The sequence below is a fragment of the Physella acuta genome, unplaced genomic scaffold, assembly GCF_028476545.2.
Source record: "Physella acuta isolate Inbredline_101_S28 unplaced genomic scaffold, ASM2847654v3 ptg001156l, whole genome shotgun sequence".
Classification (NCBI taxonomy): Eukaryota; Metazoa; Mollusca; class Gastropoda; family Physidae; genus Physella; species Physella acuta.
Window position 1 is genome coordinate 26,793 of NW_026732673.1, and position 24,062 is coordinate 50,854.

At 37.5% G+C, this 24,062-nt stretch overlaps 1 protein-coding gene across 1 annotated transcript; it reads left to right on the top strand.

The window, feature by feature from the left end:
• Positions 1-12,884: 12,884 nt before the first annotated feature.
• LOC131956507 (putative methyltransferase-like protein 24) lies at positions 12,885-21,187 on the top strand. Its single transcript, XM_059320985.1, has 4 exons — positions 12,885-13,283; positions 15,261-15,379; positions 17,237-17,451; positions 19,110-21,187. Exons 1-4 carry the CDS (start codon positions 13,109-13,111, stop codon positions 19,510-19,512), a joined length of 912 nt encoding a protein of 303 aa, XP_059176968.1. The 5' UTR covers positions 12,885-13,108; the 3' UTR covers positions 19,513-21,187.
• The last annotated feature ends 2,875 nt before the right edge of the window (positions 21,188-24,062 follow it).

Consider the following 24,062-nt stretch of genomic DNA (forward strand, 5'->3'; position numbering starts at 1 on the left):
CATCAGACTATAAGGTAAACTGTGGACAGACAAGTTACATCAGACTATAAGGTAAACTGTGGACAGACAAGTTGACAACATCAGACTATAAGGTAAACTGTGGACAGACAAGCTAACAAAATCAGATTTTACAAGTTCTTATCTACTTAGGGATATGTAAATTTTAAACACAAAAATATGTGAAGAAGAATGAATTCAACACTTACTCTATCACCATAAACTCCGATAACGGTCCACATATTTTGTAGTCGGTGGCTGGCAAAATATTTTCAGCTTGTGGGGCGGATACTGGAAATATAAACAAAAATAATTACAACAAGCGCACTATTTTTTTCATTATTAGAATAATTAAAATTCTCTTAAAACATAGATCAGATATAATGTAAAAACAGATTCAAAATAAAATATTCAGAATGCGATATTATCTCATATCAACACAGTGTCTACAATAAAATAGAGGTGTCTGCCGTTAGTATCATGCCGTGCCATTAAGCATAATTTAAACACAACCATCATGAATCTGTTTAACCAGTTAACCTTAACCATAATCACAACAAGTCTGTTAAACCAGTTAACCTTAACCATAACCAGCACCAGTTTGTTAAACCAGTTAACCTTAACCATAACCAGCACCAGTCTGTTAAACCAGTTAACCTTAACCATAACCAGCACCAGTCTGTTAAACCTAACCTGTGAAGGTCACCAACTGATCTCCCACACAGACCACCGTCAAACTTGTTGTGTTGTAGTTGAATTGAGATTTTGGGAAGGCCAACACGAATTCTCTCCCCTCATTGAGGGCACACTCTGGAGATTAAATTAATGCAGTAAAATAATTAGGACTTCAAGTCATTAACATACATCGTATGTCGGTGTAATGACTATAATACATAATCACGGCGTATGTCAGTGTAATAACTATAATACATGATCACGATTACCGAATTTTCTGAGTAAATACATTGTTTTGTTTTTGTTTATCATAATTTATATATAGTAAACTTCCCTTTTAAGCCTTACGGCCCAAGGGACATGTGAAGTAGAGTTCACCTGTGTATGTGATCTCGGCATATGAAAGGATAGTGCTCATCCACCTTTACTTTCCCTAACGTGAGTTAGATACCCCTCCGAGCTTGGTAGATTCGGGGACGTTCTGGTGATTCAAAGCCGGATTCGAACTCGACACTTTCGAGACTAGCAGTCTAGCGCTCTACTGCTAGGCCGCACCGTCCCCTACACAATTTATGAAAAGTATTTCAATTTTTCGTTAAATATGCGGTTTAATTTTCAGTCTTTCTGAGATTTTAGAGTAGGCGAATTTCAAAATCTTCGCGGTCACTGGCTATGTCTGACTTCATGTATGGATACGAGGCATGAACCCTCAAAGCAGACTTCCAAAGAAGAATCTAGCCCTGAAAATGAAATGTTTATGCAGACTACTAGGGCAGAGGCGTAGCGACCCTTCCCGGCGCCCAGGGACAAACTTTCAATTTGGCGCCCCCCCCCCCCCCCCCTATATATTTTTTATAATGCAAAACTGTAGCTAAAATGAACTTTTAATTTTTTTAAACCCATTTTAACGCCCCCTATGGTCGGCGCATGGGGACATATGTACCACCGCCCCCCCCCTCGCTACGCCTCTGGTTACTAGGGATTTCATACCGAGATCACGTAACTAATGACGGAGTCTGTGAAAGGATCACTAACGCGATTGGTGCCTTTGAGCATAGTCAAAACAAGAAACTGTGATGGTGCAGGTCTATCCAATACAATAATGCAAGGCTTTGTACCAGGCTGGGGAGGGGGGGGGGGGGGTGGAGGAGAAAGGGAAGCCAAAGACGTCAGTGGATGGAAGACATCAAAGATTGGACAGGGCTGTCTGTTGCAGAACTAACTCACAGCAGCAGAGTACCGAGACCCGGAGTTTCTTCCAGGCATATTTTTTTTCGGGGGGGGGGGGGGGGGGGCTCTGCCTACCGCTCCCCCGAACGAAATGGAATTTATATAGAAAACATATACTTTTACCAGTGGTCGACCCCCCGGAAAATGTTGTCCGCCCCCCCCCCCCCGAAAATGTCAAATGCCTCCGGAGAAAAAAAGTCTGGAAGAAACACTGCCGAGACAGATGACGGAAAATCATGAGAAAAATATGTGCAGTGCCCACACTACCACAGTAAAAAGGTTGAGGGATAATTGGTTGAAGTTCAAACTTTTTTTTCTCTACGCTCGTCTTTAGATATTGATGAAAATTGATTTTAAACATCCGCGCACCATAGTAGCTTCTGATGGGGGGGGGGGGTGGGGAGATGCCGTGTCTGTCTCGTAGCGATGCATGTAAAGTAGGCTTGGCATGGTGCTGATGTCCTGATCTATTTATATCTCTGCCGTGACAGAAACAGAATTTCTCTACTTCATCCGCTGTGTAAAGCATCTCAAATAGTAGGCCTACTCTTAAAACTACAAATATATACATATCTAAATAAACCGGGAGTGATCTCCCCTAAACTTTCTCGAATATTCTTATATAAAACAAAAGGGGATGGGAACTCGGGATATAGACATGATTTTTAATCCATTTTAAATACTTAAACTTTTAAAAATAGAACAAAATCTCGTAGAAAAAAGAAATGCACACCAAGTGAACGCTAAATAAAATGCGCATAATAGTGTGGAATATTATTAGTACTTTTATATCAATTTACATTCGTTTTTTAAGAAATCGGAAATAGCGTAAATTACTAATACCGGTCAACGGAAATTACTCAAAATTTGACAGAAGGTAGAGAATTAGATCTTTTACTTACAATTGAAATTTCATTTATCTATCTGAAATAGTACTCAAGTTATAGGCTTTTGAATAATTCAAAGTAGAAAAAGTTTCACTTCCGGTTATCGGAAATCGCTCAAAAATTGATACGCATCTACGATTTTGATATCATACTTATATATGAAATTTCATCAACCTAGCTTTAACGGCACTCAAGTTATTGTCTTTACAGACACACAGACACACAGACACACACAGACATACGGACACTATTGCAAAACTATGTTTTTCCGACTCAGGGAGATGTAAAACGTCGAGATCTGCAAAAATCTCTTTTTTTTGCACGATTACAAGACTTTCTCTATATTTTGTACATACGAGAAAGTAAAAATACAAATAAAGCTAAAAGTCTTATTTCAATTTTATTTTTAGCGCAATTTCCATTCTGGAGAACTGCGTTTATTAACCCGTCATTTCTGGATGTATGAATGGATGAATGGATGTGTGTCCGCAGCTTTAAGTCGTATCTCCTCCTCAACGAAGCAATATCGATGACTAGTTCCACAAGCAATTATGTTAAGCAAGTTACAAGGATGAGCATAGGCCATAAAAATTCCGGGTTTCTTTCATGGATTTCCCGGAAAAAATTCAGTTTTTGGCCCATATCTCGGCAACCAGACCACTTAGCGACTTGAAACATGTACCAATCGGTTCCTGCCATAATTTAGAACAATATTACCGAAGAAAGTTTTCAAAAATATCCTTTCGTTCGGTCCCAAACATTTTTTGAATTAATTAAAATTTGGACCGAATTAGTAGGCATGTTTATCCAACCACACCACACGCGTCATCACGTTCAATAGCTGCGCCATCAGGTTCAATGGCTGCGACATCACGTTCGGTAGCTAGGCGCGCAATGGTTTTTAGTCATGTAACTCTATTGTAAATAAAACATGTAAAATACTGAAAAAAAATTTAATAAAAAACGTTTTAATAACTAACCAATGGTTTTACTAACCCTGCTCTTGATTTACGCTACGACAGAGCTATTTTTAGATAACATAAGGAAATTGCGCTTAAATGTCACTAGACTTTTTAATTAACTTGTTTTATCATCGAGACGCTATTTTTTTTCCTTATAGCATACTTTCTATTTATTTTTCCCACGATATTACTAAAAGATTTATTCTACCGTGTATAGGTTCATCATCATCTTTTCCCGTTCGTGCCCAAGATATGTGAGGCAAAGGTAGTAGAGTTCATCTGTTTCAATGATCTCGGCATACAAGGGAATACCGTGTTGGCACTCTATACCCAACCGCCAGCTATCCGATCCCAAACACGAGCCGGGTACCCATTAGTGCTGGGTGGACTCCAAACTCGGGATTCGATCTTTCGTGTTTAAGCCAAACTTCCTCAAATATTTTTTTAAAATCTATTATATTATTTTAATAAGCGATTCGATTTGCATGTTAAAGGATGGGATATATTTTTCCCAATAAAATAAAATCGTTTTACCTGTATAAGCCACAGCCAGAAGTATCAGCCAACACACCTGCATTGTAAACATCAACACTGAAACCAGTAGGTTTGTTAGATTCAGATCATTCTGGCACATTTAAGTTTAACCCTTCCCAATAACCTAGTGAGTTTAGAGCTTAACTATTCCAACGCAATCATCCAGCACATTGGAATAAAAAAAATTTCTGTGTTCAAAACGTATTTTTAACAGCGCATTGTATCACCAACAGCACAAACCCATTGTTGTGAACTGTGGTCTTTAGAAATAACAACCGATAGTTAGCAACTAGCCCGTGACAAACTGTTAGATAAATACTGCAAGTCTTCTGTGATCTGAGTATTTGTTGTCATGAATAATATACCGGACTTGCTTATACGTGAAAAACTTAAATAAATAAAGACTTAACATTTTTAAGCATGGGCCTTCACTCGGCAACCACCAGAGCAGAGAGTTGTCCACTCTTAGATCTTAAGTAAAGCTTTCGGCGTTCTCTGTGAATTAATGAATTAAAAAATCGGAAACAAAAGAAACGTTGGAATTAGAACTACAATTGAACGTTAACTACACTCTTCAAATAGCCTTAAAAGTTCCCTTTCAAACCTGACGGTCCATAGGGCAAGTGAAGTAGAGTTCACTTGTTTCTGTGATCTCGGCATATAGCTTTGGTGCAGTTTTTTGTTGTGGAACGACGTAAACGATATTTTTTTTTCCTTTTCTTAAAGGCATTTAAGAAAAAAAACTAGCTTGTTTTGCCCGTTGATGAAAAAAATGTACGAATGGCTCTTAGCAACTGTAAATTGATCGTGTAATATAGTTAGCCTAGAGGTACTTGAATCTAATTAACATTTAACTGCTATATTATTAATTTAGTTTGGTGTATTGAACACCATAAAATATAAAGCTTTTTTTAAAATATGGTTTCACTTCATTTTTTAGGGTAATGTTTGTCAGATCATTCGTTTTAAGGTTGTATGTTCTTAATTGAATTTTGATAGACTTTCGTTAGCCAACGCTAGAGATTTGTTAGGCTATGGATAGAAACTCCTTTACTTCTAATTTTTCAACACTTTGAGCAATTTATGTATAAACTCAGTTTAAAAAAAAGAAATCTTTATAATTTTGTAAATCGGACTTAATTTATAAAGAAACATTAAAATAAACTATATATATATATATATATATATATATATATATATATATATATATATATATATATATATATATATATATATATATATATATATGTACTTATATATATTTATATATGTACTTATATATATACATATATATATGTATATATATACACACACACATATATATATATATATATATATATATATATATATATATATATATATATATATATATATATATATATATATATATATATATATACATATATATATATATATATATATATATGTGTGTATATATATACATATATATATGTATATATATAAGTACATATATATATATATAAGTACATATATATATATATATATATATATGTATATATATAAGTACATATATATATATATAAGTACATATATATATATATATATATATATATATATATATATATATATATATATATATACCAACACGAGCCATTAGGTGTACGTTTATGTGAGGCAATTTTTACTTTGAGGATTCATGTGGGGGCACTCTCATCTCCCTAATTCCCCCTTGCCTAAATCACTCTTCCCACCCCCTCCCCCTACATGTTTTTCTTTACCTCAGTCACTGCTTCCGGTTATTTAATCTCTCAGTTAGTCGTTGAGGCCTGTGCTCTTCAATTCCAACGACACCTGAGAACAGCATTCTTCTTAAAAAATATTTGACCAACAAAGAGTGAAAAGAACGTAACTAACGTTTACGAATGAAGTCAAGATTAGCCGCCCCTTTTTTACGATTATGACGCTTTTCGTCTCCATAAAACTTGGTTACGCTTGTATGAAAACGATATCCTTTTCGGCATATAGAATAAAAGTGTTGACATATTCTTGTTATTCAAAAGCGGGTTAAGAAACTAAGGGAAGGGGGTAGGAGTAGTGGTAAAGTCGGCTAAAGCCACGTGATATTACGTATGGCCGAGTGCATAATTTATGTATTCAACAGTCACGCAATCAGAACACCTTGGGGGTGCAGTTATGCCAGTGTGGCTTTTATGCTCTAGTGTTGGTTTCTGGCTAAGGTTTAGCTTCTAGCCAGAGCAACGACGGCCTAACATTACCAGGTTTTGAAAAGAGCTCTGACGTGTAGAAAATGAAAGCCATGATGTTGGTTTATTCAGCCGTACTTAAGAAGCAGCGAGGCACTAGTTCGATGTTTCCTGTTTTATAAATTAATTTTCTAGAGTTTCCTGTCCCCCACACACACAATTCTGTAATTTCTCCCCACACATTTCTGTAGTTTCCAGTCTCCCCACACAATTCTGTTTTTTCCCCTCACCCAATTCTGTAGTTTCTCCCCACACAATGCAATAGTTTCCTGTCTCCCCCCCCCATACAATTATGTAATTTTCCCCCACACAGTTCTGTAATTTCTCCCCACACAGTTCTGTAATTTCTCCCCACACAATTCTGTAGCTTCTCCTCACACAATTCTGTAGTTTCCTGTCTCCCCACACTATTCTGTACTTTCTCCCCACACAGTTCTGTAATTTCTCCCCACACAATTCTGTAATTTCTCCCCACACAATTCTGTAGCTTTCTGTCTCCCCACACAATTCTGTAGTTTCCTGTATCCCCACACAATTCTGTAATTTCTCCCCACACAATTCTGTAATTTCTCCCCACACAATTCTGTAGCTTTCTGTCTCCCCACACAATTCTATAGTTTCCTGTATCCCCACACAATTCTGTAATTTCTCCCCACACAATTCTGTAGTTTCCTGTCTCCCCACACAATTCTTTAGTATCTCCCCCCACAATTCTGTAGTTTTCTGTCTCCCCACACAATTCTGTAATTTCTCCCCACACAATTCTGTAGTTTCCTGTCTCCCCACACAATTCTGTTATTTCTCCCCACACAATTCTGTAGTTCCCTGTCTCCACACTCATTTTGTAGTATCTCCCCCCACAATTCTGTAGTTTCCTGTCTTCCCACACAATTATGTAGTTTCTCCCCACACAATTCTGTAGTATCTCCCCCCACAATTCTGTAGTTTCCTGTCTTCCCACACAATTCTATAGTTTCCTGTCTTCCCACACAATTATGTAGTTTCTCCCCACACAATTCTGTAGTATCTCCCCACACAATTCTGTAGTTTCATGTCTCCCCACACAACTCTCTAGTTTCCTGTCTTCACACACAATTCTGTAGTTTCTCCCCACACAATTTTGTAGTTTCTCCTCACACAATTATGTAGTTTCCTGTCCCCCACACAATTCTGTATTTTGCTGTCTCCCCACACAATTCTGTAGTTTCCTGTCTTCCCATACAATTCTGTAGTTTCCTGTCTCCCCACACAATTCTGTAGTTTCCTGTCTCCCCACACAATTCTGTAGTTTCCTGTCTCCCCACACAATTCTTTTGTTTCTCCCCACACAATTCTGTAGTTTCCTGTATCCCCACACAATTCTCTAGTTTCCTGTCTCCCCACACAATTCTGTAGTTTCCTGTCTCCCCACACAATTCTGTTGTTTCTTGTCCCCTCACAAATTCTGTAGTTTCCTGTCTCCTCACACAATTCTGTACGTTCTCCCCACACAATTCTGTAGTTTCCTGTCTCCTCACAAATTCTGTAGTTTCCTGTCTCCTCACAAATTCTGTAGTTTCCTGTCTCCTCACACAATTCTTTTGTTTCTTCCCACACAATTCTTTTGTTTCTTCCCACACAATTCTGTAGTTTCCTACCGTCTCAAACTTTTTCTGTGACATTTCCTGCCTGCCTACACAAATCACTCTACTACACACCAATCAGTCAATTTCACGCACAATGGTCCATTTCAGTTGATGTGTAATAAGTTGAATACAATCAATTCAGGGCGTGGGGGGGGGGGGGGGGCGGACACGGGTAAAAGTAAATATTTACTATAACAATTCAATCTCGTTCGAGAAAGGGTGCAGTAGACGTGTTTAGGGGTAGACCGTACCACCGCCTACACCCCCCTCCCAACCACGTAAGAGATGCCTGAAAGAAGCACCGTGTTTGGTACAGGGGAAGATAAAGAAAAATGTGTTATACAAGAATGCGTATAACAATAATACAGGGGGGGGGATAATTAAAACCGGATTAGCCCCAGCTTTAGCGAGATTAGAATTAACACTACGGATTAGTATTGAACGGCTGAAGGTGCTGGGTTATTGTGTGAGAGACGGTGTGAGGGGGGGGGGGTCTGGAGGGGGTCGAGGTCGGGATAAGAAAAAAATACGATTTGAAGTAATCACCGGGTGAAATGAGAGGTGGGGCGTAAGACCGAAGTCTTGTATTCAGAAAACATTGAGTTATGTGTATTGTACGCTTGTATGAAATGAGAGGTGGGGCGTAAGGCTTAGGTCTTGTATTAAGATTAAGTTATGTGTCTTGTGTGAATTGCGAGGTGAGACGTAAGGCTGAGGTCTGGTGTTCAGAAAGCGTTGCGTTCTGTGTCTTGTGAGACGTGATGTGCGACCAGGGTCTGGGTAAAAACAAACCAAGCGTAACCGGCTAGGCAACTGTAACCTGATACGTCATCTCCCCCCCCTCCCTACACACCCACCACTCCCTTGAAAAAGGTTTCTAACACAATATTTGATTTGCCAGTTCGGTCAATATTGAAAACCAGCCTAAACCTAGAACCCTAGGTCTTAAGTGTGGTTTTTTTCATACTTGTAGAGACAAGTTTTTTTTTTTTATGTTGACTCTGCTAAATCTTACTCGGTTTTTAGCGATCTTTACAAGAAAGCAATATTGACATTACCTGTCAATAGATTTACGGGTGCATTGACTGCATATGTCAAGGGTTTTTTTTTTCAATACAGGAACACTCTACTTCTGTTTGACCTTAGAAATGCCAGACGTCACATGATTGCTGCTAACTCTTTAGCGCTCCGGGTTGCCATCCAGGTTTGGGTGTTGATCGAACTTGAGTTCACTCAGTTTTACTGGGGTACCTGTCTCGAGTTGGGGAATTTAATTAAAGGGAGCTGCATTTTTTCTTCTTCTTCGTTTTTAATTGTGATATTGAGAGAATTTAAAACTATTCGGTACAACTTGTGAACATGTTATCCGGGATGTAGTTATGTTACCCGCTGACTCCGATTTCAGCCTGCTTTTCTTTATGGGATTATCCCCATAGCCGTTGTCTAGCCAGGAACAAACTACAAGGCAGCAGTTGTTAATTTTTGAAGTTTTCTTTCCTGGGTGGGTCGCAGTCCCCATCTAACGAGCCTCATCTACCCGGGGTTCAAACTCGGGACCTCTGGAGTTAGCACTCTTACGCTCTCTCACCCGCTGTTCCTATCTTCCGTCCTAACTGATTATAAGTATAACGTGACAAGAACATGTTCCTGGATACAAGTTCAAGTCTCAGTGTATATGGAACATGTTCAAGTCCTAGTGTATGGGGGATATGTTCTAATGAAAGATTTACAAGTTTCGATGTATATAAAACATGTCGCAGTTTCAGCATTAAGAGGAACCTTCCTGTCATAGTGTATAAGGCACATGTTCCAAAATAAAAAACATGTGCCCGTCGCTTTGTATATAAAATATGTTCCGATCTTCACTAGCAATTTAACTGTGTTCTCTACGGCTCCAGATACATTCCCAGTAATATTTAACCTGTAAGCTAAAAAACCGAATTGAAATCATATACCCAACCGCTTGATTCAAAACTATAAAAAAAAACAACCTTCATATGTATGAACGAACGTCAACATAGATAGAAGGACGGTCGATGTCTAGGGTCGCCATGTACCGTGACAACACAGGTCTGAATAGGAAAAGAAATAGATATCTCAAGGAACGTCGCAATAGCCGGAATGTTGTTTTTTCACAGCCTTCTACATTGGCGTAACCCTGGGTATGCCTGTCATCCTAGCCGTTTAGGCTAGGCGTTGCTTCGGCTCTATTTCGACATGTCTAAATTTTAAACGTCATCTCAAATTACTAATTACGTTTCTAAAATAGAAGTGCATAAAGCTACGCCCAAAACACGTACAGGTGGTTTTAAAACTAACCTACACATAGCCTGCCATTCCTCGATAACAAAATTCGATACGCAAGTATGTCAGATTTTTAAAAATAATATTCTTAGGAGTCATCGATTCTTGGCCTACATGAAATATTTGAAAAAAATCAGTCCGGTGGAAGTGATAGTGATATATTTTAGGAAATCGGAAAAGTAAAATACCACTTCCAAACACTGGTAATCACTCAAAATTTTAACAAATCAAGACAATAAGATCGTATACCAATCATTCTAGATAGCAGGAATTCAGTGAATCAAAATTTATGAAAAACAAAAGTATCGCTCTATACCACCCAAAACTATTCACAAAAATATTTTTTTAAAAAGTTTTATGAAAATTTATTATTCCAACAACGTATCCAAACAACAAAGATCTTTTGGCCAAGGTGGTTGCGTTTCTCTTTTACTTAACGCCCTGTATTATATGACTACTTTAACTTTTAACTATTCAAAACCTGTTTAAAAATAACTTTGCAATGAGCTATTTAAAAGTAAACAGCCGCGAGACTCAGAGAATGCACACCTTTTCGCACTGCTGGACGCACCGTTCAAAACTGATGCAATACTAATGTTTACTAGACCGTCAAGCAAGTTGTCAGTATCAGTCTTTATTTATTTATTTATTTTCTCACTTGTTTAAAAAAAAACTTAGTCAAAGATATATAGCAAGTTATCTTTTATCTAATTGTTTATATCGTTTCTTTACTGACGCCCGAGTTAATTTATTGTTGACATGGATCAAAACGTGTTTTTGTCGATTTCAGCCGTAAGAAAAAAAAAACTAAAACCGGAAAAACATAAAATCTTTAACATTTAAAGAATCAATTAAACAGCAGCTGCAAAGGGAAAAAAATACTTTGAAAATACGTTTCAGTAAACAAATAAATTCATTTCATTGTAAAATTTTGGCAATATTTTAAGTATTTTTGTATCAAAATGTTTTTGAATTATCGCCTCAGCTACAGCTAATATTATAATTATAAAAATATTACTTCGCCTCATTTCTCCTATAGTTTTATGCTAGCATTTTGCAGAGCAAGATATTTTGGTTTATCTCTTTTCCCAATATTTTTTTTTACTTGCTATTTTTTTTTCTTTTATTGCGTTTTGTTAACGACAATACTAGAGAAGTCAAAGACGTCTAATGTTGTGTAAAGTCTGACAAAAACCAAACAATATCGTGTTCATAACCGCATACCTTTCAATAAAATGTTTACTTTTGGGGTGCTTTTTATTTCCTTCTTGATAACGTGAACTTTTTTCTCCCTTTCTCCCTTGAAAGAATTTGTTTTAACCCAATTTAGGTGAAAGGTCACTTATTGTGCCCCTACCCCCTACTACGCTGATTTTCCGCCGCCGATGTTAGTTACATATTTGCAGTGTGTATTCGTCTAAATCTTCCTAAAATTGCAATATAACACAAATTAAATGTATTTTTTATTATAACATAATTTTTTTTAAAAATCTTTGACGGGTTAGTTGAAATTACATACAACACACTGGGAAGTGTGGAAAGGCACAGGGGATTGATAAGAATGTCAGATTCTTTTTTGCTTCGGCGGGCACACGTTTCCGGGAGGTACTTGAAATTTCCGGGGGCTGGGGGGGGGGGGGGAAGGTAGGGTGAAACTTCAGAGGAATGGGATAAAGACGGTTAATAAAAGTATACATTTATTTTTAATTAATTTTTTTCTTTCTTATTTTATCCTCGGTTGGTTTACGTATTCCGCCGGTGGGGTGTTACCAACCCCCCCCCCCCCCATGAAATTCACGAAGGAAACACTAAATGACGTTATTTACATAAGACATATACAGTTTGGGGTTATAACCTTACAGACTACATGATCTTTCTGGACGAGATTGTTGGTGGTTAACCAAATGTTAAAAGCATACGTTGTGTATTAATTAGGAATAATTATGAGCATGGACCGAAGCAGAAGTGGTTTCCCCGAACGGCCGCCTGCTATGAAGAGTCAATATTAAGAAATCCATAACGAACACCCGCGATAGCGTTATGTAAGACTGGAATAATTGAATTTTTTTTTGGCAATGTTAATCTGAAAATCAACTCTGCCCCTTCCACCCTCCCCCTCCCTTACCCAATAATAACCCGCCTTCTTCCAATTCCCCCCCTCCCTACCCAATAATAACCCGCCCTCTTCCAATCCCCCCTCCCTACCCAATAATAACTCGCCCTTTTCCAATCCCCCCTCCCTTACCCAATAATAACCCGCCCTCTTCCACCCTCCTCCACCCCACCCATTTTGAAATGGCGCAGCAACGCATTCTAAAACAGAGTACGACGGGCTGGTGTCCCTTTGTTCTACGCGTGCAGTTGGTTATCGGGAATGCAGTTGGTGTGTGTGGAGAGGAGGGGGGGGGGACACGGACGGATTGTTACCCGCTATCGTTCAATTCGGCCTACTTTCTAAAATATTTATCTGGCTAACGATTGACACTAGAACGCGGTTTTAGAGATATTTTTTTTTTCTCTTTCTCTCTCGTTTTCAAGCAAGCCGTGCTTGTGTTACCGTTAGTCTCGATAGCAGAATATTGATTTAGGGTGTTTTTTTTTCACTACTTGGAAGTGAACTGCGTACATGAGATAGCAGGACTTGGTGAAACCGGCTGTGTTGTGATGGGATGTATTTTTCTCTGAGCAGAGTGTTGACCGTCAAAACGATGTCCAAGGGGTTGAGTGTCAAAGTCGGTGGGATTGTGATTGTGGTGTCTATGTTCGTGCTGGGTTTGATGTGGAATTTATCGAGACCAAAGCCGAGGGAGCTGTATAACAATCTGATTGTGGATACGGATCAGGGTAGGTGGATTGTGATTTTTTTTTGGGGGGGGGGGGGATTAGCGAATGTTGTATAGGTTGTTATAAAAAATTGGTGTTGGATGTTTTAAATGTTGAGAGAGAACTGATTGTTGAATGTTGTAAACGTCGTAGAACAGGGTGTTGAATTTTGTTAATGTTGTTATAGAAACAAAATGGTGAATGTTGTAAATGTTGATACAGAAAAGAAAGTTGAATGATTTTAATGTTGGCATAGAAAAGAGTGTTGAATGATGTAGATGTCGATAGAACGAAGAAAAATTGTTGAATGTAGTTAATGTTTATAGAGAAAAGAGAGTTGAATTTTGTACTTTTTAAAAAAAACAGAATGTTGAATACTATACATGTCTATACAACACATAATTTTGAATGATGTAAACGTCACAGCTCATGACGTTAAATGATGTAAAAGTCGATACAACAAACAAATGTTGAATGTAAATGTTGACAGGGAAAAGAAAGTTGAATATTGTAATTGTTGTTATAGAACAGAATGTTATAGAATGTTGAATGATGTAAATGTTGATGCAACGAAAAATTGTTGAATAATGTTACTATGATAAACAACAGAAAGTTGAATGCTGTACATGTTAAAGAACAGGGTGTCGAATGTTGTAGTTGCTGATACAGAACATGAACTTAAGTGATGTAAAAATGATACAGAAAGTTGAATATTGTATGAATATATATATATATATATATATATATATATATATATATATATATATATATATATATATATATATATATATATATATATATATATATATATATATATATATATATATATATATATATATATATATATATATATATTGTATGAATATGAGAAATAAAAAGTTGTAAAAACATATAATTACATATAATTTTTCAGATAAATCTATCCCATTCTACCAAAATATAATTTATTTGCTTGTGATTGAGTTTAGAAATAAATGAATGGTCTCTGTATTTTCTTCATTTTTTAAAATATTCTTTTTTAAAGTATGAATCTGTTAAGCAACTGTTCCCTTTATATTTGTATAAAAGTATAAAATTATGTTTCTATGTAAAAGATATTTGCCTTCATTTGTTTACCTTTCAAACGTGTGCCTGTATGAAACAAATGTTCCCTTCACCGATTAAAAAAAAAGAGAACATGTTCCCTTGGTAATACTGTGTCAATACAAAAACAATGTGGCTCAAAAAATTATTTTTTTACAATATTTTTCTTTGGTCACACTGTAAGTAAACGAGTAGCCTATATGGTCAAATCTTGTACCTCTATTTTAACCATTTCAAAAAGACCGATTTATTTTTTCAATCTTTCCTGATAAAAACATTTCCGATGAAAAGATAAGAATATCTAATATTCGATCTATTTAGAGATGAAAATCATTCTCTACAAATACATTTATTTAAATATTGTTATAGTCAGCACACAAGGTGAGGTAACTAGGAATAAGCCATCATTTTATCAGATAAGATTATGTGTTCACAGATATTCTTTACATATTATTGTCTTCAAGCCGATGTGGACACCATGGTTCAGATAACTGTCAATTAGAGTTAATATATCTATGTAGAAATCTGCAGATCTGAAAATTCAAAAACATTTTTTTAAAATCTTGTGCAGGGTCAGCAATTCTATTTTTACAATTATAACAAGCTGAAAAGTAGATTCTTTTTTATAAGTGTGAATAAAAAAAGTAAAATAAAAAAAAGTAAATAAAACATTTTTATTTTTTTTAATAAATTTTATAATTTTGAAATAATTGTCGATAAAATGTGCTAAAGATATTACAAAAGAGACCAATACTTTTACTGTTAAATCTATAACAGAATAATTTGTGTATGTTCTTAGTTTTTGATTGCGCATTTAAAAGCCTGTTATAATAAAGGCATTTTTTTTTAAACATGTGTATCTATAAGATATTTCACATGTGCCCGTATATATAAAAAAACTTTCAACTTCTACAGAGCAGCTTCGTTTCATCAGGACCAACAGCTTTGTGGGCAATCTCTCAAGCGTGAATGTAGAGAACCTGACGTACGAACAACTGCTCACCACGTTTCACAGCTATCCCGACAACACGCAAGTAAGTGTGTACTCAAACAAGAGACAAATCGATTGAGTATGGATCACTGCGGGATGCGCGATGTCATGCGCGGTAGCGTTTTTTTTTTATATGAATAAAAAATAATTCGCGCTTCGCTGAGTCAATAGCTTTTCAGTGTGTTGGGTTTTATTGGTTTTCTTTTCAATTTTTAATCAGGGGGGGGGGGGGTAAGGAGAAGAGGTATTTTTAAAAGAATTAATGTGAAGGGTATTTTTTTTTTTAAAAAAGGAAATTTTTTAAATAGGCCTACTGTATTATTTATATTGTACGAGCCGACCCGCAGCATATCATACGCCGCTATTTAGTTGTTTTATTTTCTGCTTTTCAGTAATACACACATACATACACACACACGCTTACACACATGTAATATGACTCATAAGGTTCAGTGGCGTAGCGAGGTCGGGTGTCACCCGGTGCGGCACTTAATGGTGTCATCTCTCAGAGGCGTAGCGACCCTTCCCGGGGACAAACTTTCAATTTTCGATTTGCACCTCTTAAAAGACTATTTAACACTCGAATTAATCACTTAATTAAGTGGAATTATCATTTTTCTCTATATATTTTGCTATTTTTTGCCTTGGTGTCACCCCCCTAAATGGTGTCAGCCGGTGCGGTCCGCACCCCCCCCCCCCCTCGCTACGCCTCTGGTAAGGTTCTAACTCTCACAAAAATAAACATAATTCTAAGGCAACTAACACGCTTTTTAAATATGTATGTATATAATTCTCTTCGTGAAGGGACCATGCAGGACACCACGTACGAACGCCGAATCGTCCCGTCCCTCGCTTTCTAGGCCTATCGCTACCAGCCCCACCCCACCAGTCTGGTGAGCTGTGGTTAACACTGATTGTTTACAATCGTAGAGCCGGGTCGAATTAGTGACGGCTATTAGGGACAGATAATTTAGTTTTTAAACGATTTGAAACTAAGGGGAGGTAATTTCAAGTTCTGCTTGATCTTTTCGTTGTCTTCTGTAAACTGTCGCCACGGGCGACTGCTTTCACTGAGTTGGCAAGGGGAGGGGGGGGGGGGGTAATCGTCCTTCACTAGCTACTGATAGTGTTTTGAAGCAAAAAAATTTCAGTCGCTGCATTGTTAGTGTTGAATTCACAAATGATAAATTACTGAAAAGTAGAAAATAAAACAACTAAATAGCGGCGTATGCTTACGGCGCGGGTCAGCTCGTATTTTTTAAAATTCCGTTATAATTAAAATCGTTGATCACAAAATGTATTTCCTTTGACTATTTTTAGACTAATAACTAAAATATTATATTTAATTTCTTTTGACTTGGGCAATTAGAATCTTGACGTTTGTTATAATTTTATTCTTTTTTTCTGTTAATTTTCTTGTTGTTGTAAATACAATCTATAAAGTTTATATGTTTAAATTATTATATGCAGCCCACAAATGGGTGAAGCCCACAAATGGTGCAACCTACTCGTGGTTCCACCCAAAAATGTTGCAGGCCACACGTGGTTCCACCCTAAAATGTTGCCGCCCACACACGGTGCCGCCCACACTTAGTGCCACCCACAAATGGTGCCGCCCACACACGGTTCCCCCCCACAAATGATGCGTCCCACAAATGGTCCCGCGTACTCGTTGTTCCGCTCACAAATGGTGACGCCCACTCGTTGTTCCGCCCACAAATAGTGCCGCCCACTCGTGGTTCCGCCCACAAATGGAGCCGCCCACTGGTGGTTCAGCCCGCAAAAGGTGCCGGCTAAAAATCGAGCTCACGGCTTGCCCTAAGACTGCGACTCTTTAAGTTTGTATTAAAACTAAAACAAAGCCTACAAGACTTTACATCTGTTTTGTTATCTCTGCCAGGTTTTATGTCAGAGAAAGATGCGGATGGGAAAGATCGGGGACGGGGGGTGGGAGATCTGTGACGACCCAGAGGTTCGCCCCGTCCCACCCTGCATCGTCTACTCCTTCGGAATCAACTACGACTTCTCTTTTGACGACGACACGGCCAAGAGCTACGGGTGTCACGTGTACTCGTTTGACCCCAGCATGGACGAAGCCCCGGATGTGTATGACAGGTAAAGTAGCCCCCCACCCCCCCCCCCCCACCCCCCCCCCCCACCCCGATCTCTAAAATATATTCAAAAAATAGACTGGAAATTATGTGCCTGTTGTAATACCCCACTCCTTCACGTTGTTTGCCATTATTTAAATTTTTTGTGTTTGTGAGGGGGGGGGGGGACACTTGACAGAATGTATATTTTTTAATTTAATTTAATTTTTTTTTTTTCTATTCCTTAGGAGGCAGGGGGTGGGTAAAAAAAATTTTGGGGGGGGGGGGGGTAAGGGCACTAAAAGAATATCTGCTAGGTTTAGGCGTGGCCTAAGCAGTAGAGCGCTAGGCTGCTAACCCGAAAGTATCGAGTTTAAATCCAGGCCCAAGTCAGTAGAACGTCCCTGAGTCCACCCAGCTCTAATGGGTACCTAACTCCTAAGTGGGGAAAGTAAATGTGGCCGGGCAAAGTGCTGACCACACCTTCATTTCATATGCCGAGGTCAAGCAACACACTAACTCTACCTTATCTGCTTAATGGATCGCTAGGTCTTAAGAGGATTCTTCACTATTTTTTTACTAGTAAAAACAAAAAAAAAAACCTGTATCCTCAAGAATGAAGTATCAATATCGGTGACATAAACGAGACATGCCGATTGTAGTGTCTGATAGATGTATAGACAAGCTCACGATATGTAATGACCAGTGTTTCTTCCAGAATTTTTTTTTCTCCGGGAGGGGGGGGGGGGGGATAACTTTATATTTTCGGAGTAAATTTTCCGGCCGACGAGGTGCCTGGAAGAATCTCTGGTAATGACGGAATCAATTTGTGTTCATCAGGGGCGGAACTACAGTGCCGCCAGATCCAGCAATGCGGAGGGGGGGGGGGGCGTTTAGGGGCCCACAGCCGACCAAAATCAATTTTTTTATAGTTAAAAAATAATTTTCTTGTAAAAAAACAACAGATCTACTACATTAGTGATGTTTACAGTAGCTAACACACGCTGTTTCGTAAAGGAAAAAAGTATATAGGCTACATAAGTTGTAGTGTGAAAGATAGGCGAACGTTCAAACCACTTCCATTTCCATTTTTTAAATAGTCAAATATGTGTGTTCTTAAGAAACTTAAAATAGATTCGCACTCAACAAATTAAAAAGCAATTACTTCTCTTAATTATTATTTAAAAAAAATACAAAATAAAGAATGACATAGTTTAAAAATGAAATGTATTAAAAACTAATAATATAAATACAAAAAAACTTTGAAAATAAACATAAGGCGAGAAACCATTACACATACAAATCTGTCATGCTTCATATTCTTTTGACCGACTTGCAATTAATCAAACATAATGTCAGACATTAAAACAGAGAATTTCAATACAGACTTATGGCACTCACACAAATGATGTGTTGTTGTATCATGTTTTAATTAAAAATAAAAACTAAGAATTTTTTATTTTTTCAAATTTCGAACAAGCCCGTATTGAGTGTTCTATGTTCGTATTTTCGTATTTTGTTTATATATATATATATATATATATATATATATATATATATATATATATATATATATATATATATATATATATATATATATATATATATATATATATATATATAATTTTTTTGCGGGATGGTCCAATTTTTCTTATTCCGCCACTGGTGTTCACCCCCCAACAGGTCTAGTCACGTCCACTTCTACAAGATCGGCATCGACGGGCAGACGTACACGAACCAGAACAAGTGGAAGCTGCGCACCCTCGCGGATATCCGCCGGATGCTGGGACACGAGAACAAGGTCATCGACGTCATCAAGATGGACGTCGAGAGCTCCGAGTGGCCGGCCATACCGGACATGACGTCATCGGGGGCCATGCGCGACGTCCGGCAGTTTCTGGTGGAGTACCACATTGTGAACATCACCCAGGAGTCTTTGGTGACGAAGGTCAAGGCCATGCAGAGTATAGAGAAGGCCGGGTTTAAGATTTTTTACACGCATAAGAATGAGTACAATAGGATTCTAGTCAAAGGGTTCCCAGCCGAGAGAACACAATGTTATGAAGTGCATTATATTCGCAGATAGTGTTTTTTTTTTAATTTTTATTTAATTTAAATATTTAATTTGTGGCATTTTTTTTAATGAACGAAGGGAAGTAATCAGAATAATTCTTGTTTGTTTTCTAAAATCGTTGGATTCTGGCTGGAGTTATCTACTATGTTTTTTATCTTAATTAAGTAAATTGAGAATTAAACAGACAAGTCGCATATAATAATGAGCAAGATCTTACAAGGGAAGCTACTCTGTTGGTCGAGACAAAAATTATGTAATACTTTTATAAAAATCATGAGATATTGCCTGAGCTTAATTGGGCGCTTTGTAAGGGCTCAACCAAAGGCTGTTTTCTGTGTGTGTTTTTGTATGCTATAGTGTAGCTTAAGAAACGCAAAGGGAAATAACTAGCAGTATGTAGATTTCTATTTTTATATTATTTTTAACAAAATCTGCCTTCTTGTTTTTCTAATTTTTTTTTTTACAAAAACTAAATTTTATAATTCTTTCCGTGACATTTAGCTGATTTTTAACCTCTTGAATCACCTTTGGTTTATAACTATACTATTAGTGTACAGTTAAAAACTAGTTTTTAACGTGAGCAATGTTTTAATTTAAAAAAAAAAACCCTCATTTCACAATTGTAACAAGAAAGCCATTTTGGTACGAAACTGCTTATAATCCCCATCGTTTTTTTTCCTTTCTTTTGTTTTTCTTTTTTCCTTTTTTTCCCTCTTTTTTTTAAAAAAAGGAAAAAAAAAGTAATCCCCATCTTTTTGTTTGTTGTTATACCACAGCTCAATCAGACTTAAATGTGAAATACTCTATTCTCTAATCGACTCTATTTTTTAAAATACTTACCATCATGGTAATACTTCAAGATAAAATACTCTGTTTCGCGTTTTGTTTTGTTTGCCACAATGTGATTTTAAGTTTAATTAAAAAGATCCGTCCAAACATGTAATCTCATCATGTAAGCAACCATCCATCTAACCATCCGGCCAACCATGTAACCAACCATCCATCTAACCATCCGGCCAACCATGTAACCAACCATCCATCTAACCACCCGACCAACCACCTGACCAACCACCTACTCAAAGCATGCGCCCATCGGTCAACCATAAGTCCAACCATTTCAATAACCTCAAGTTAACACAGAATTTGTCATCTAACATTTACTTGTGAGTTTCAGATAATCATAAAACTTAATTTATTCTCACTACAAATTTTGTTCTAAATTTCTGTTCTAAATTTCTGTTCTAAATTTCTGTTCTAAATCTTAGTACAACATTATTGTTATTCTAAATCTAAAGTTACCTTCTTAGCAGTGGTTAGCTTTAGTCTTAGGTTTAGTCTAAATGTTATATTTGGGATTAATTTAAGATTTACACAGTATAAGGTCAGTTTTAGACCCTCGTTCACCTAGTCACAATTTCTAAACTTCTCTTCGTCGTGTTCTCTATTTCACGCTAACTTTCAAACAACTTTTAATTCCTGTCACTCTCTCATACTCTTTCTTACACTCCCTCGTTATCTCCCCATTATCTTACGAGTATTATCTTTCTATCGATAACAAAAGTAAACATAGAGTATTATCTCAATGCTTAAGGTTGGCATAGGCACGTAATAAAAATCCCTGTAAAGGGGTCGTCCATAAATGACGTCACACTCGTACGTGGGAGGGGGGGGTCAGTAATTATGTGATAAGGGGGGGGGGGGTAGAAAACGAATTTTAGCCGTTTTTTTCACGTTTTAGAAAACTGTTTTAATAAATTGTAATAGGAATTGATTAAAATAATCTATAGTGACAGAGTTCAGACAAGATTTTGGAAAAATATAGTATTTTTAATAAAAAAGAAACATTTAACTGCAATTTTGAGGGGGGTTGTAGGCTGAGGTGTGACGTCATTTTAGGGGGACGGGTGTGTCTGGAGTTTTGTGACGATGTGTGATGGAGGGGTGGTTAAAATCGTCAAAAAAGCGTGACGTCAATTATGGATGACACCCCCCCCCCCCCCCCCCCCCAAAGTTAAGAGCAGAATACAACCAAACGAGATTCGTGCCGTGGGGGATGGCGGGTTCAAATCTCGTCTGGCCGAAGACTGCTCTGGGACTTTATTACGTACCAGTGTCTACCTTCAACACTGTAATAATACTCTATGCTTACATTTGTTTATTTTCATCAAAAGTGCCTGCGTCCAAACCTCTTTTCTTTATATCCATGTCTCCAGTTTCTGAGTACAAAAATTATACGATAAATTTAGTAGTAGAGTTAAATTATTGAGCCTTGCATTCATTTTATACCATAATTCAAACATCTTATAATTCATATAATCAAGTCTGAGTCAACTCACCCGAAATTGTTCACTTACGAAGTGCTGTATATTTTACTTTCAATATGCTTGTGATTTGTTTATGTCAGGAAGATGTGTTTTCACTAATGTTCCTTTTTTTGGTAACATGGTGAGCATTGTATTATTGCCAGTAAAGATATTAAGACAGACTTACTTGGAATTTGGCTTTGTTTATTGTCTATTATGTAGACACTAGTTGTACATCACAAGGCACTGACATTTTGTCCTTACTAGGAGTCATCAAGGACTGACCAACATTAGTTTATAATTTTTAAATGTTGTGTGTTGTTATGTTGCGAGTGGATGTATAGGTGATAGTTTGAGTTTAAGCACTTTGTTTACCTAGTGCGACTAAAACATAATAACTAAATTTGTAAGGTTGTTGTATGTATGTATTACTTTTTTTATATAAACAAAATATCAATTTTAATTTTTTTAAATATCATTTTTATCAAAATATCACTTTATCAAAAAATAAAAATTTTCATTTTTATAAAATTATCCTTTAATTTTTATCAAAAATAATATTTATAAAAAACTTTCAAATTATATATAAGTCAAAACGTTAGGAGACGTTGCTCTATAATTTCAACATTTTATTTAAAAAGATAATATGTATAAGTTATTGTATAGGAACTTTATTTCTTGACTGGGTGTGAGAAGTTAAGAGGGATTCATCTATACAATGTAGTTGAACAGCTGACATCTAATTGGTTTATTTTTGGAGTTGATCGCCTGGATAGTCTATAGGTCAAGGTCGCCTGAACATTATAGGAAGGAGACAATATCCAGAATAATTATCCGAGATCTGGAGGATGATGTCTGATCAGCTTTGGGACAGCGTGGATGGGCGGTAGAGTGCTTGACTGCTAACCCGAAAGTCTCGTGATCGAATCCAGGTTCAAGTCAGTAGAACGTCTTTGCGTCCACCCAGCTCTGATGTGTACCTAACGCACGTTAGGGAAAGTAATGAAGGATGGGCCTAGTGCGCATAACACTATCCTTTCATATGCCGAGGTCACAGAAACAGGTGAACACTACTTGCCCCATTGACCGTCAGGTTTGAAAAGAGAACTTTAGTGGGACGGTATGGTTGGGTGATAGAGCGCTTTAATGCTAACCCGAATGTCTGAAGCCCTGTTCGTGGGCTTCACCCCCCTTGATCGCAACTTCAGAACAATCTCGAAACTACAGTTAGGTTAAACAAGTAACAGGGCATAAGCAGTCTTTGTTTTGTACCCTTCTCAGAAGTTGTACCTCGTTTTAACAGAGTTTCAACTAGAGTATTTCGCGGTATTTGGGGCCTTGATACATGTTTTTGGAAATAATTGTTGGTGTGTTTTTCTGCTACAATAAGAAATGCATAGATATGAATAAATCGGATAAAACACTAAGGTACCAAAAAACATAATCATGAATACAATTGTAAGTATAAATATATTTCCATAAGAACAAACACGATGATGAGAAAGTGCATTTTGTGACAGCCATAATAAATATTGCCGGAGCTAGCACTGAGCAAAGACAGACATTTTGACCTGAGAAAATTCTGTATGACCTCTGAACTTGCGTTGTAGGTCAAGGCGTCATTGCACTCTAGAAATAACAAAACAGGGGCAGGGTGTAACTGTAACCTAACTGTCGGCTCAATCCCGGAGAAACAGGAAGTGATGTGACTAAGGTTTGTGGGCGGGGCCTGTAGACTGGTATGATCATGAGAAACGATGACGTCTTTTGGTCTACGGATCAACACATCCTGTGCGGATCGATTTTTTTGGAATTCATACAAAGCCGCCGCCATATTTGATATATATTCACTTACTCCCTCAATAATCAAGGCGTTAAATTGTGTGTGGGTAAGATATACAAAGATATCGGTAACCGTCAAGGTTCGATTAGTCCTGACATCAAATACTAACCGGGGATCCAAGACCTTCTCCATCGTCTTCCCCAGCGTGTTTTGGAGCCAACACGAGTAGAGAGCCGGCAGCCGGAAAATGTCCGGCTCCGACAGACGCATCTCCGTGTTGACAACCCCGAACCTGAGCAGGTACAGCTCCTGGCACTGTCCGTCTTGTCGCAGGCTGAAGCCGGACAGGCACCGCAGGACGGTACATCCGTGGCCCAGAACAGCGTCGTTTAGACTCGCGTTGTGAATCGGGCAGACGGCTTCGGTCCACCCCCCGGGGTGGTAGCGCGGGGCGAGTAGAAAAAACTTCACCGTAT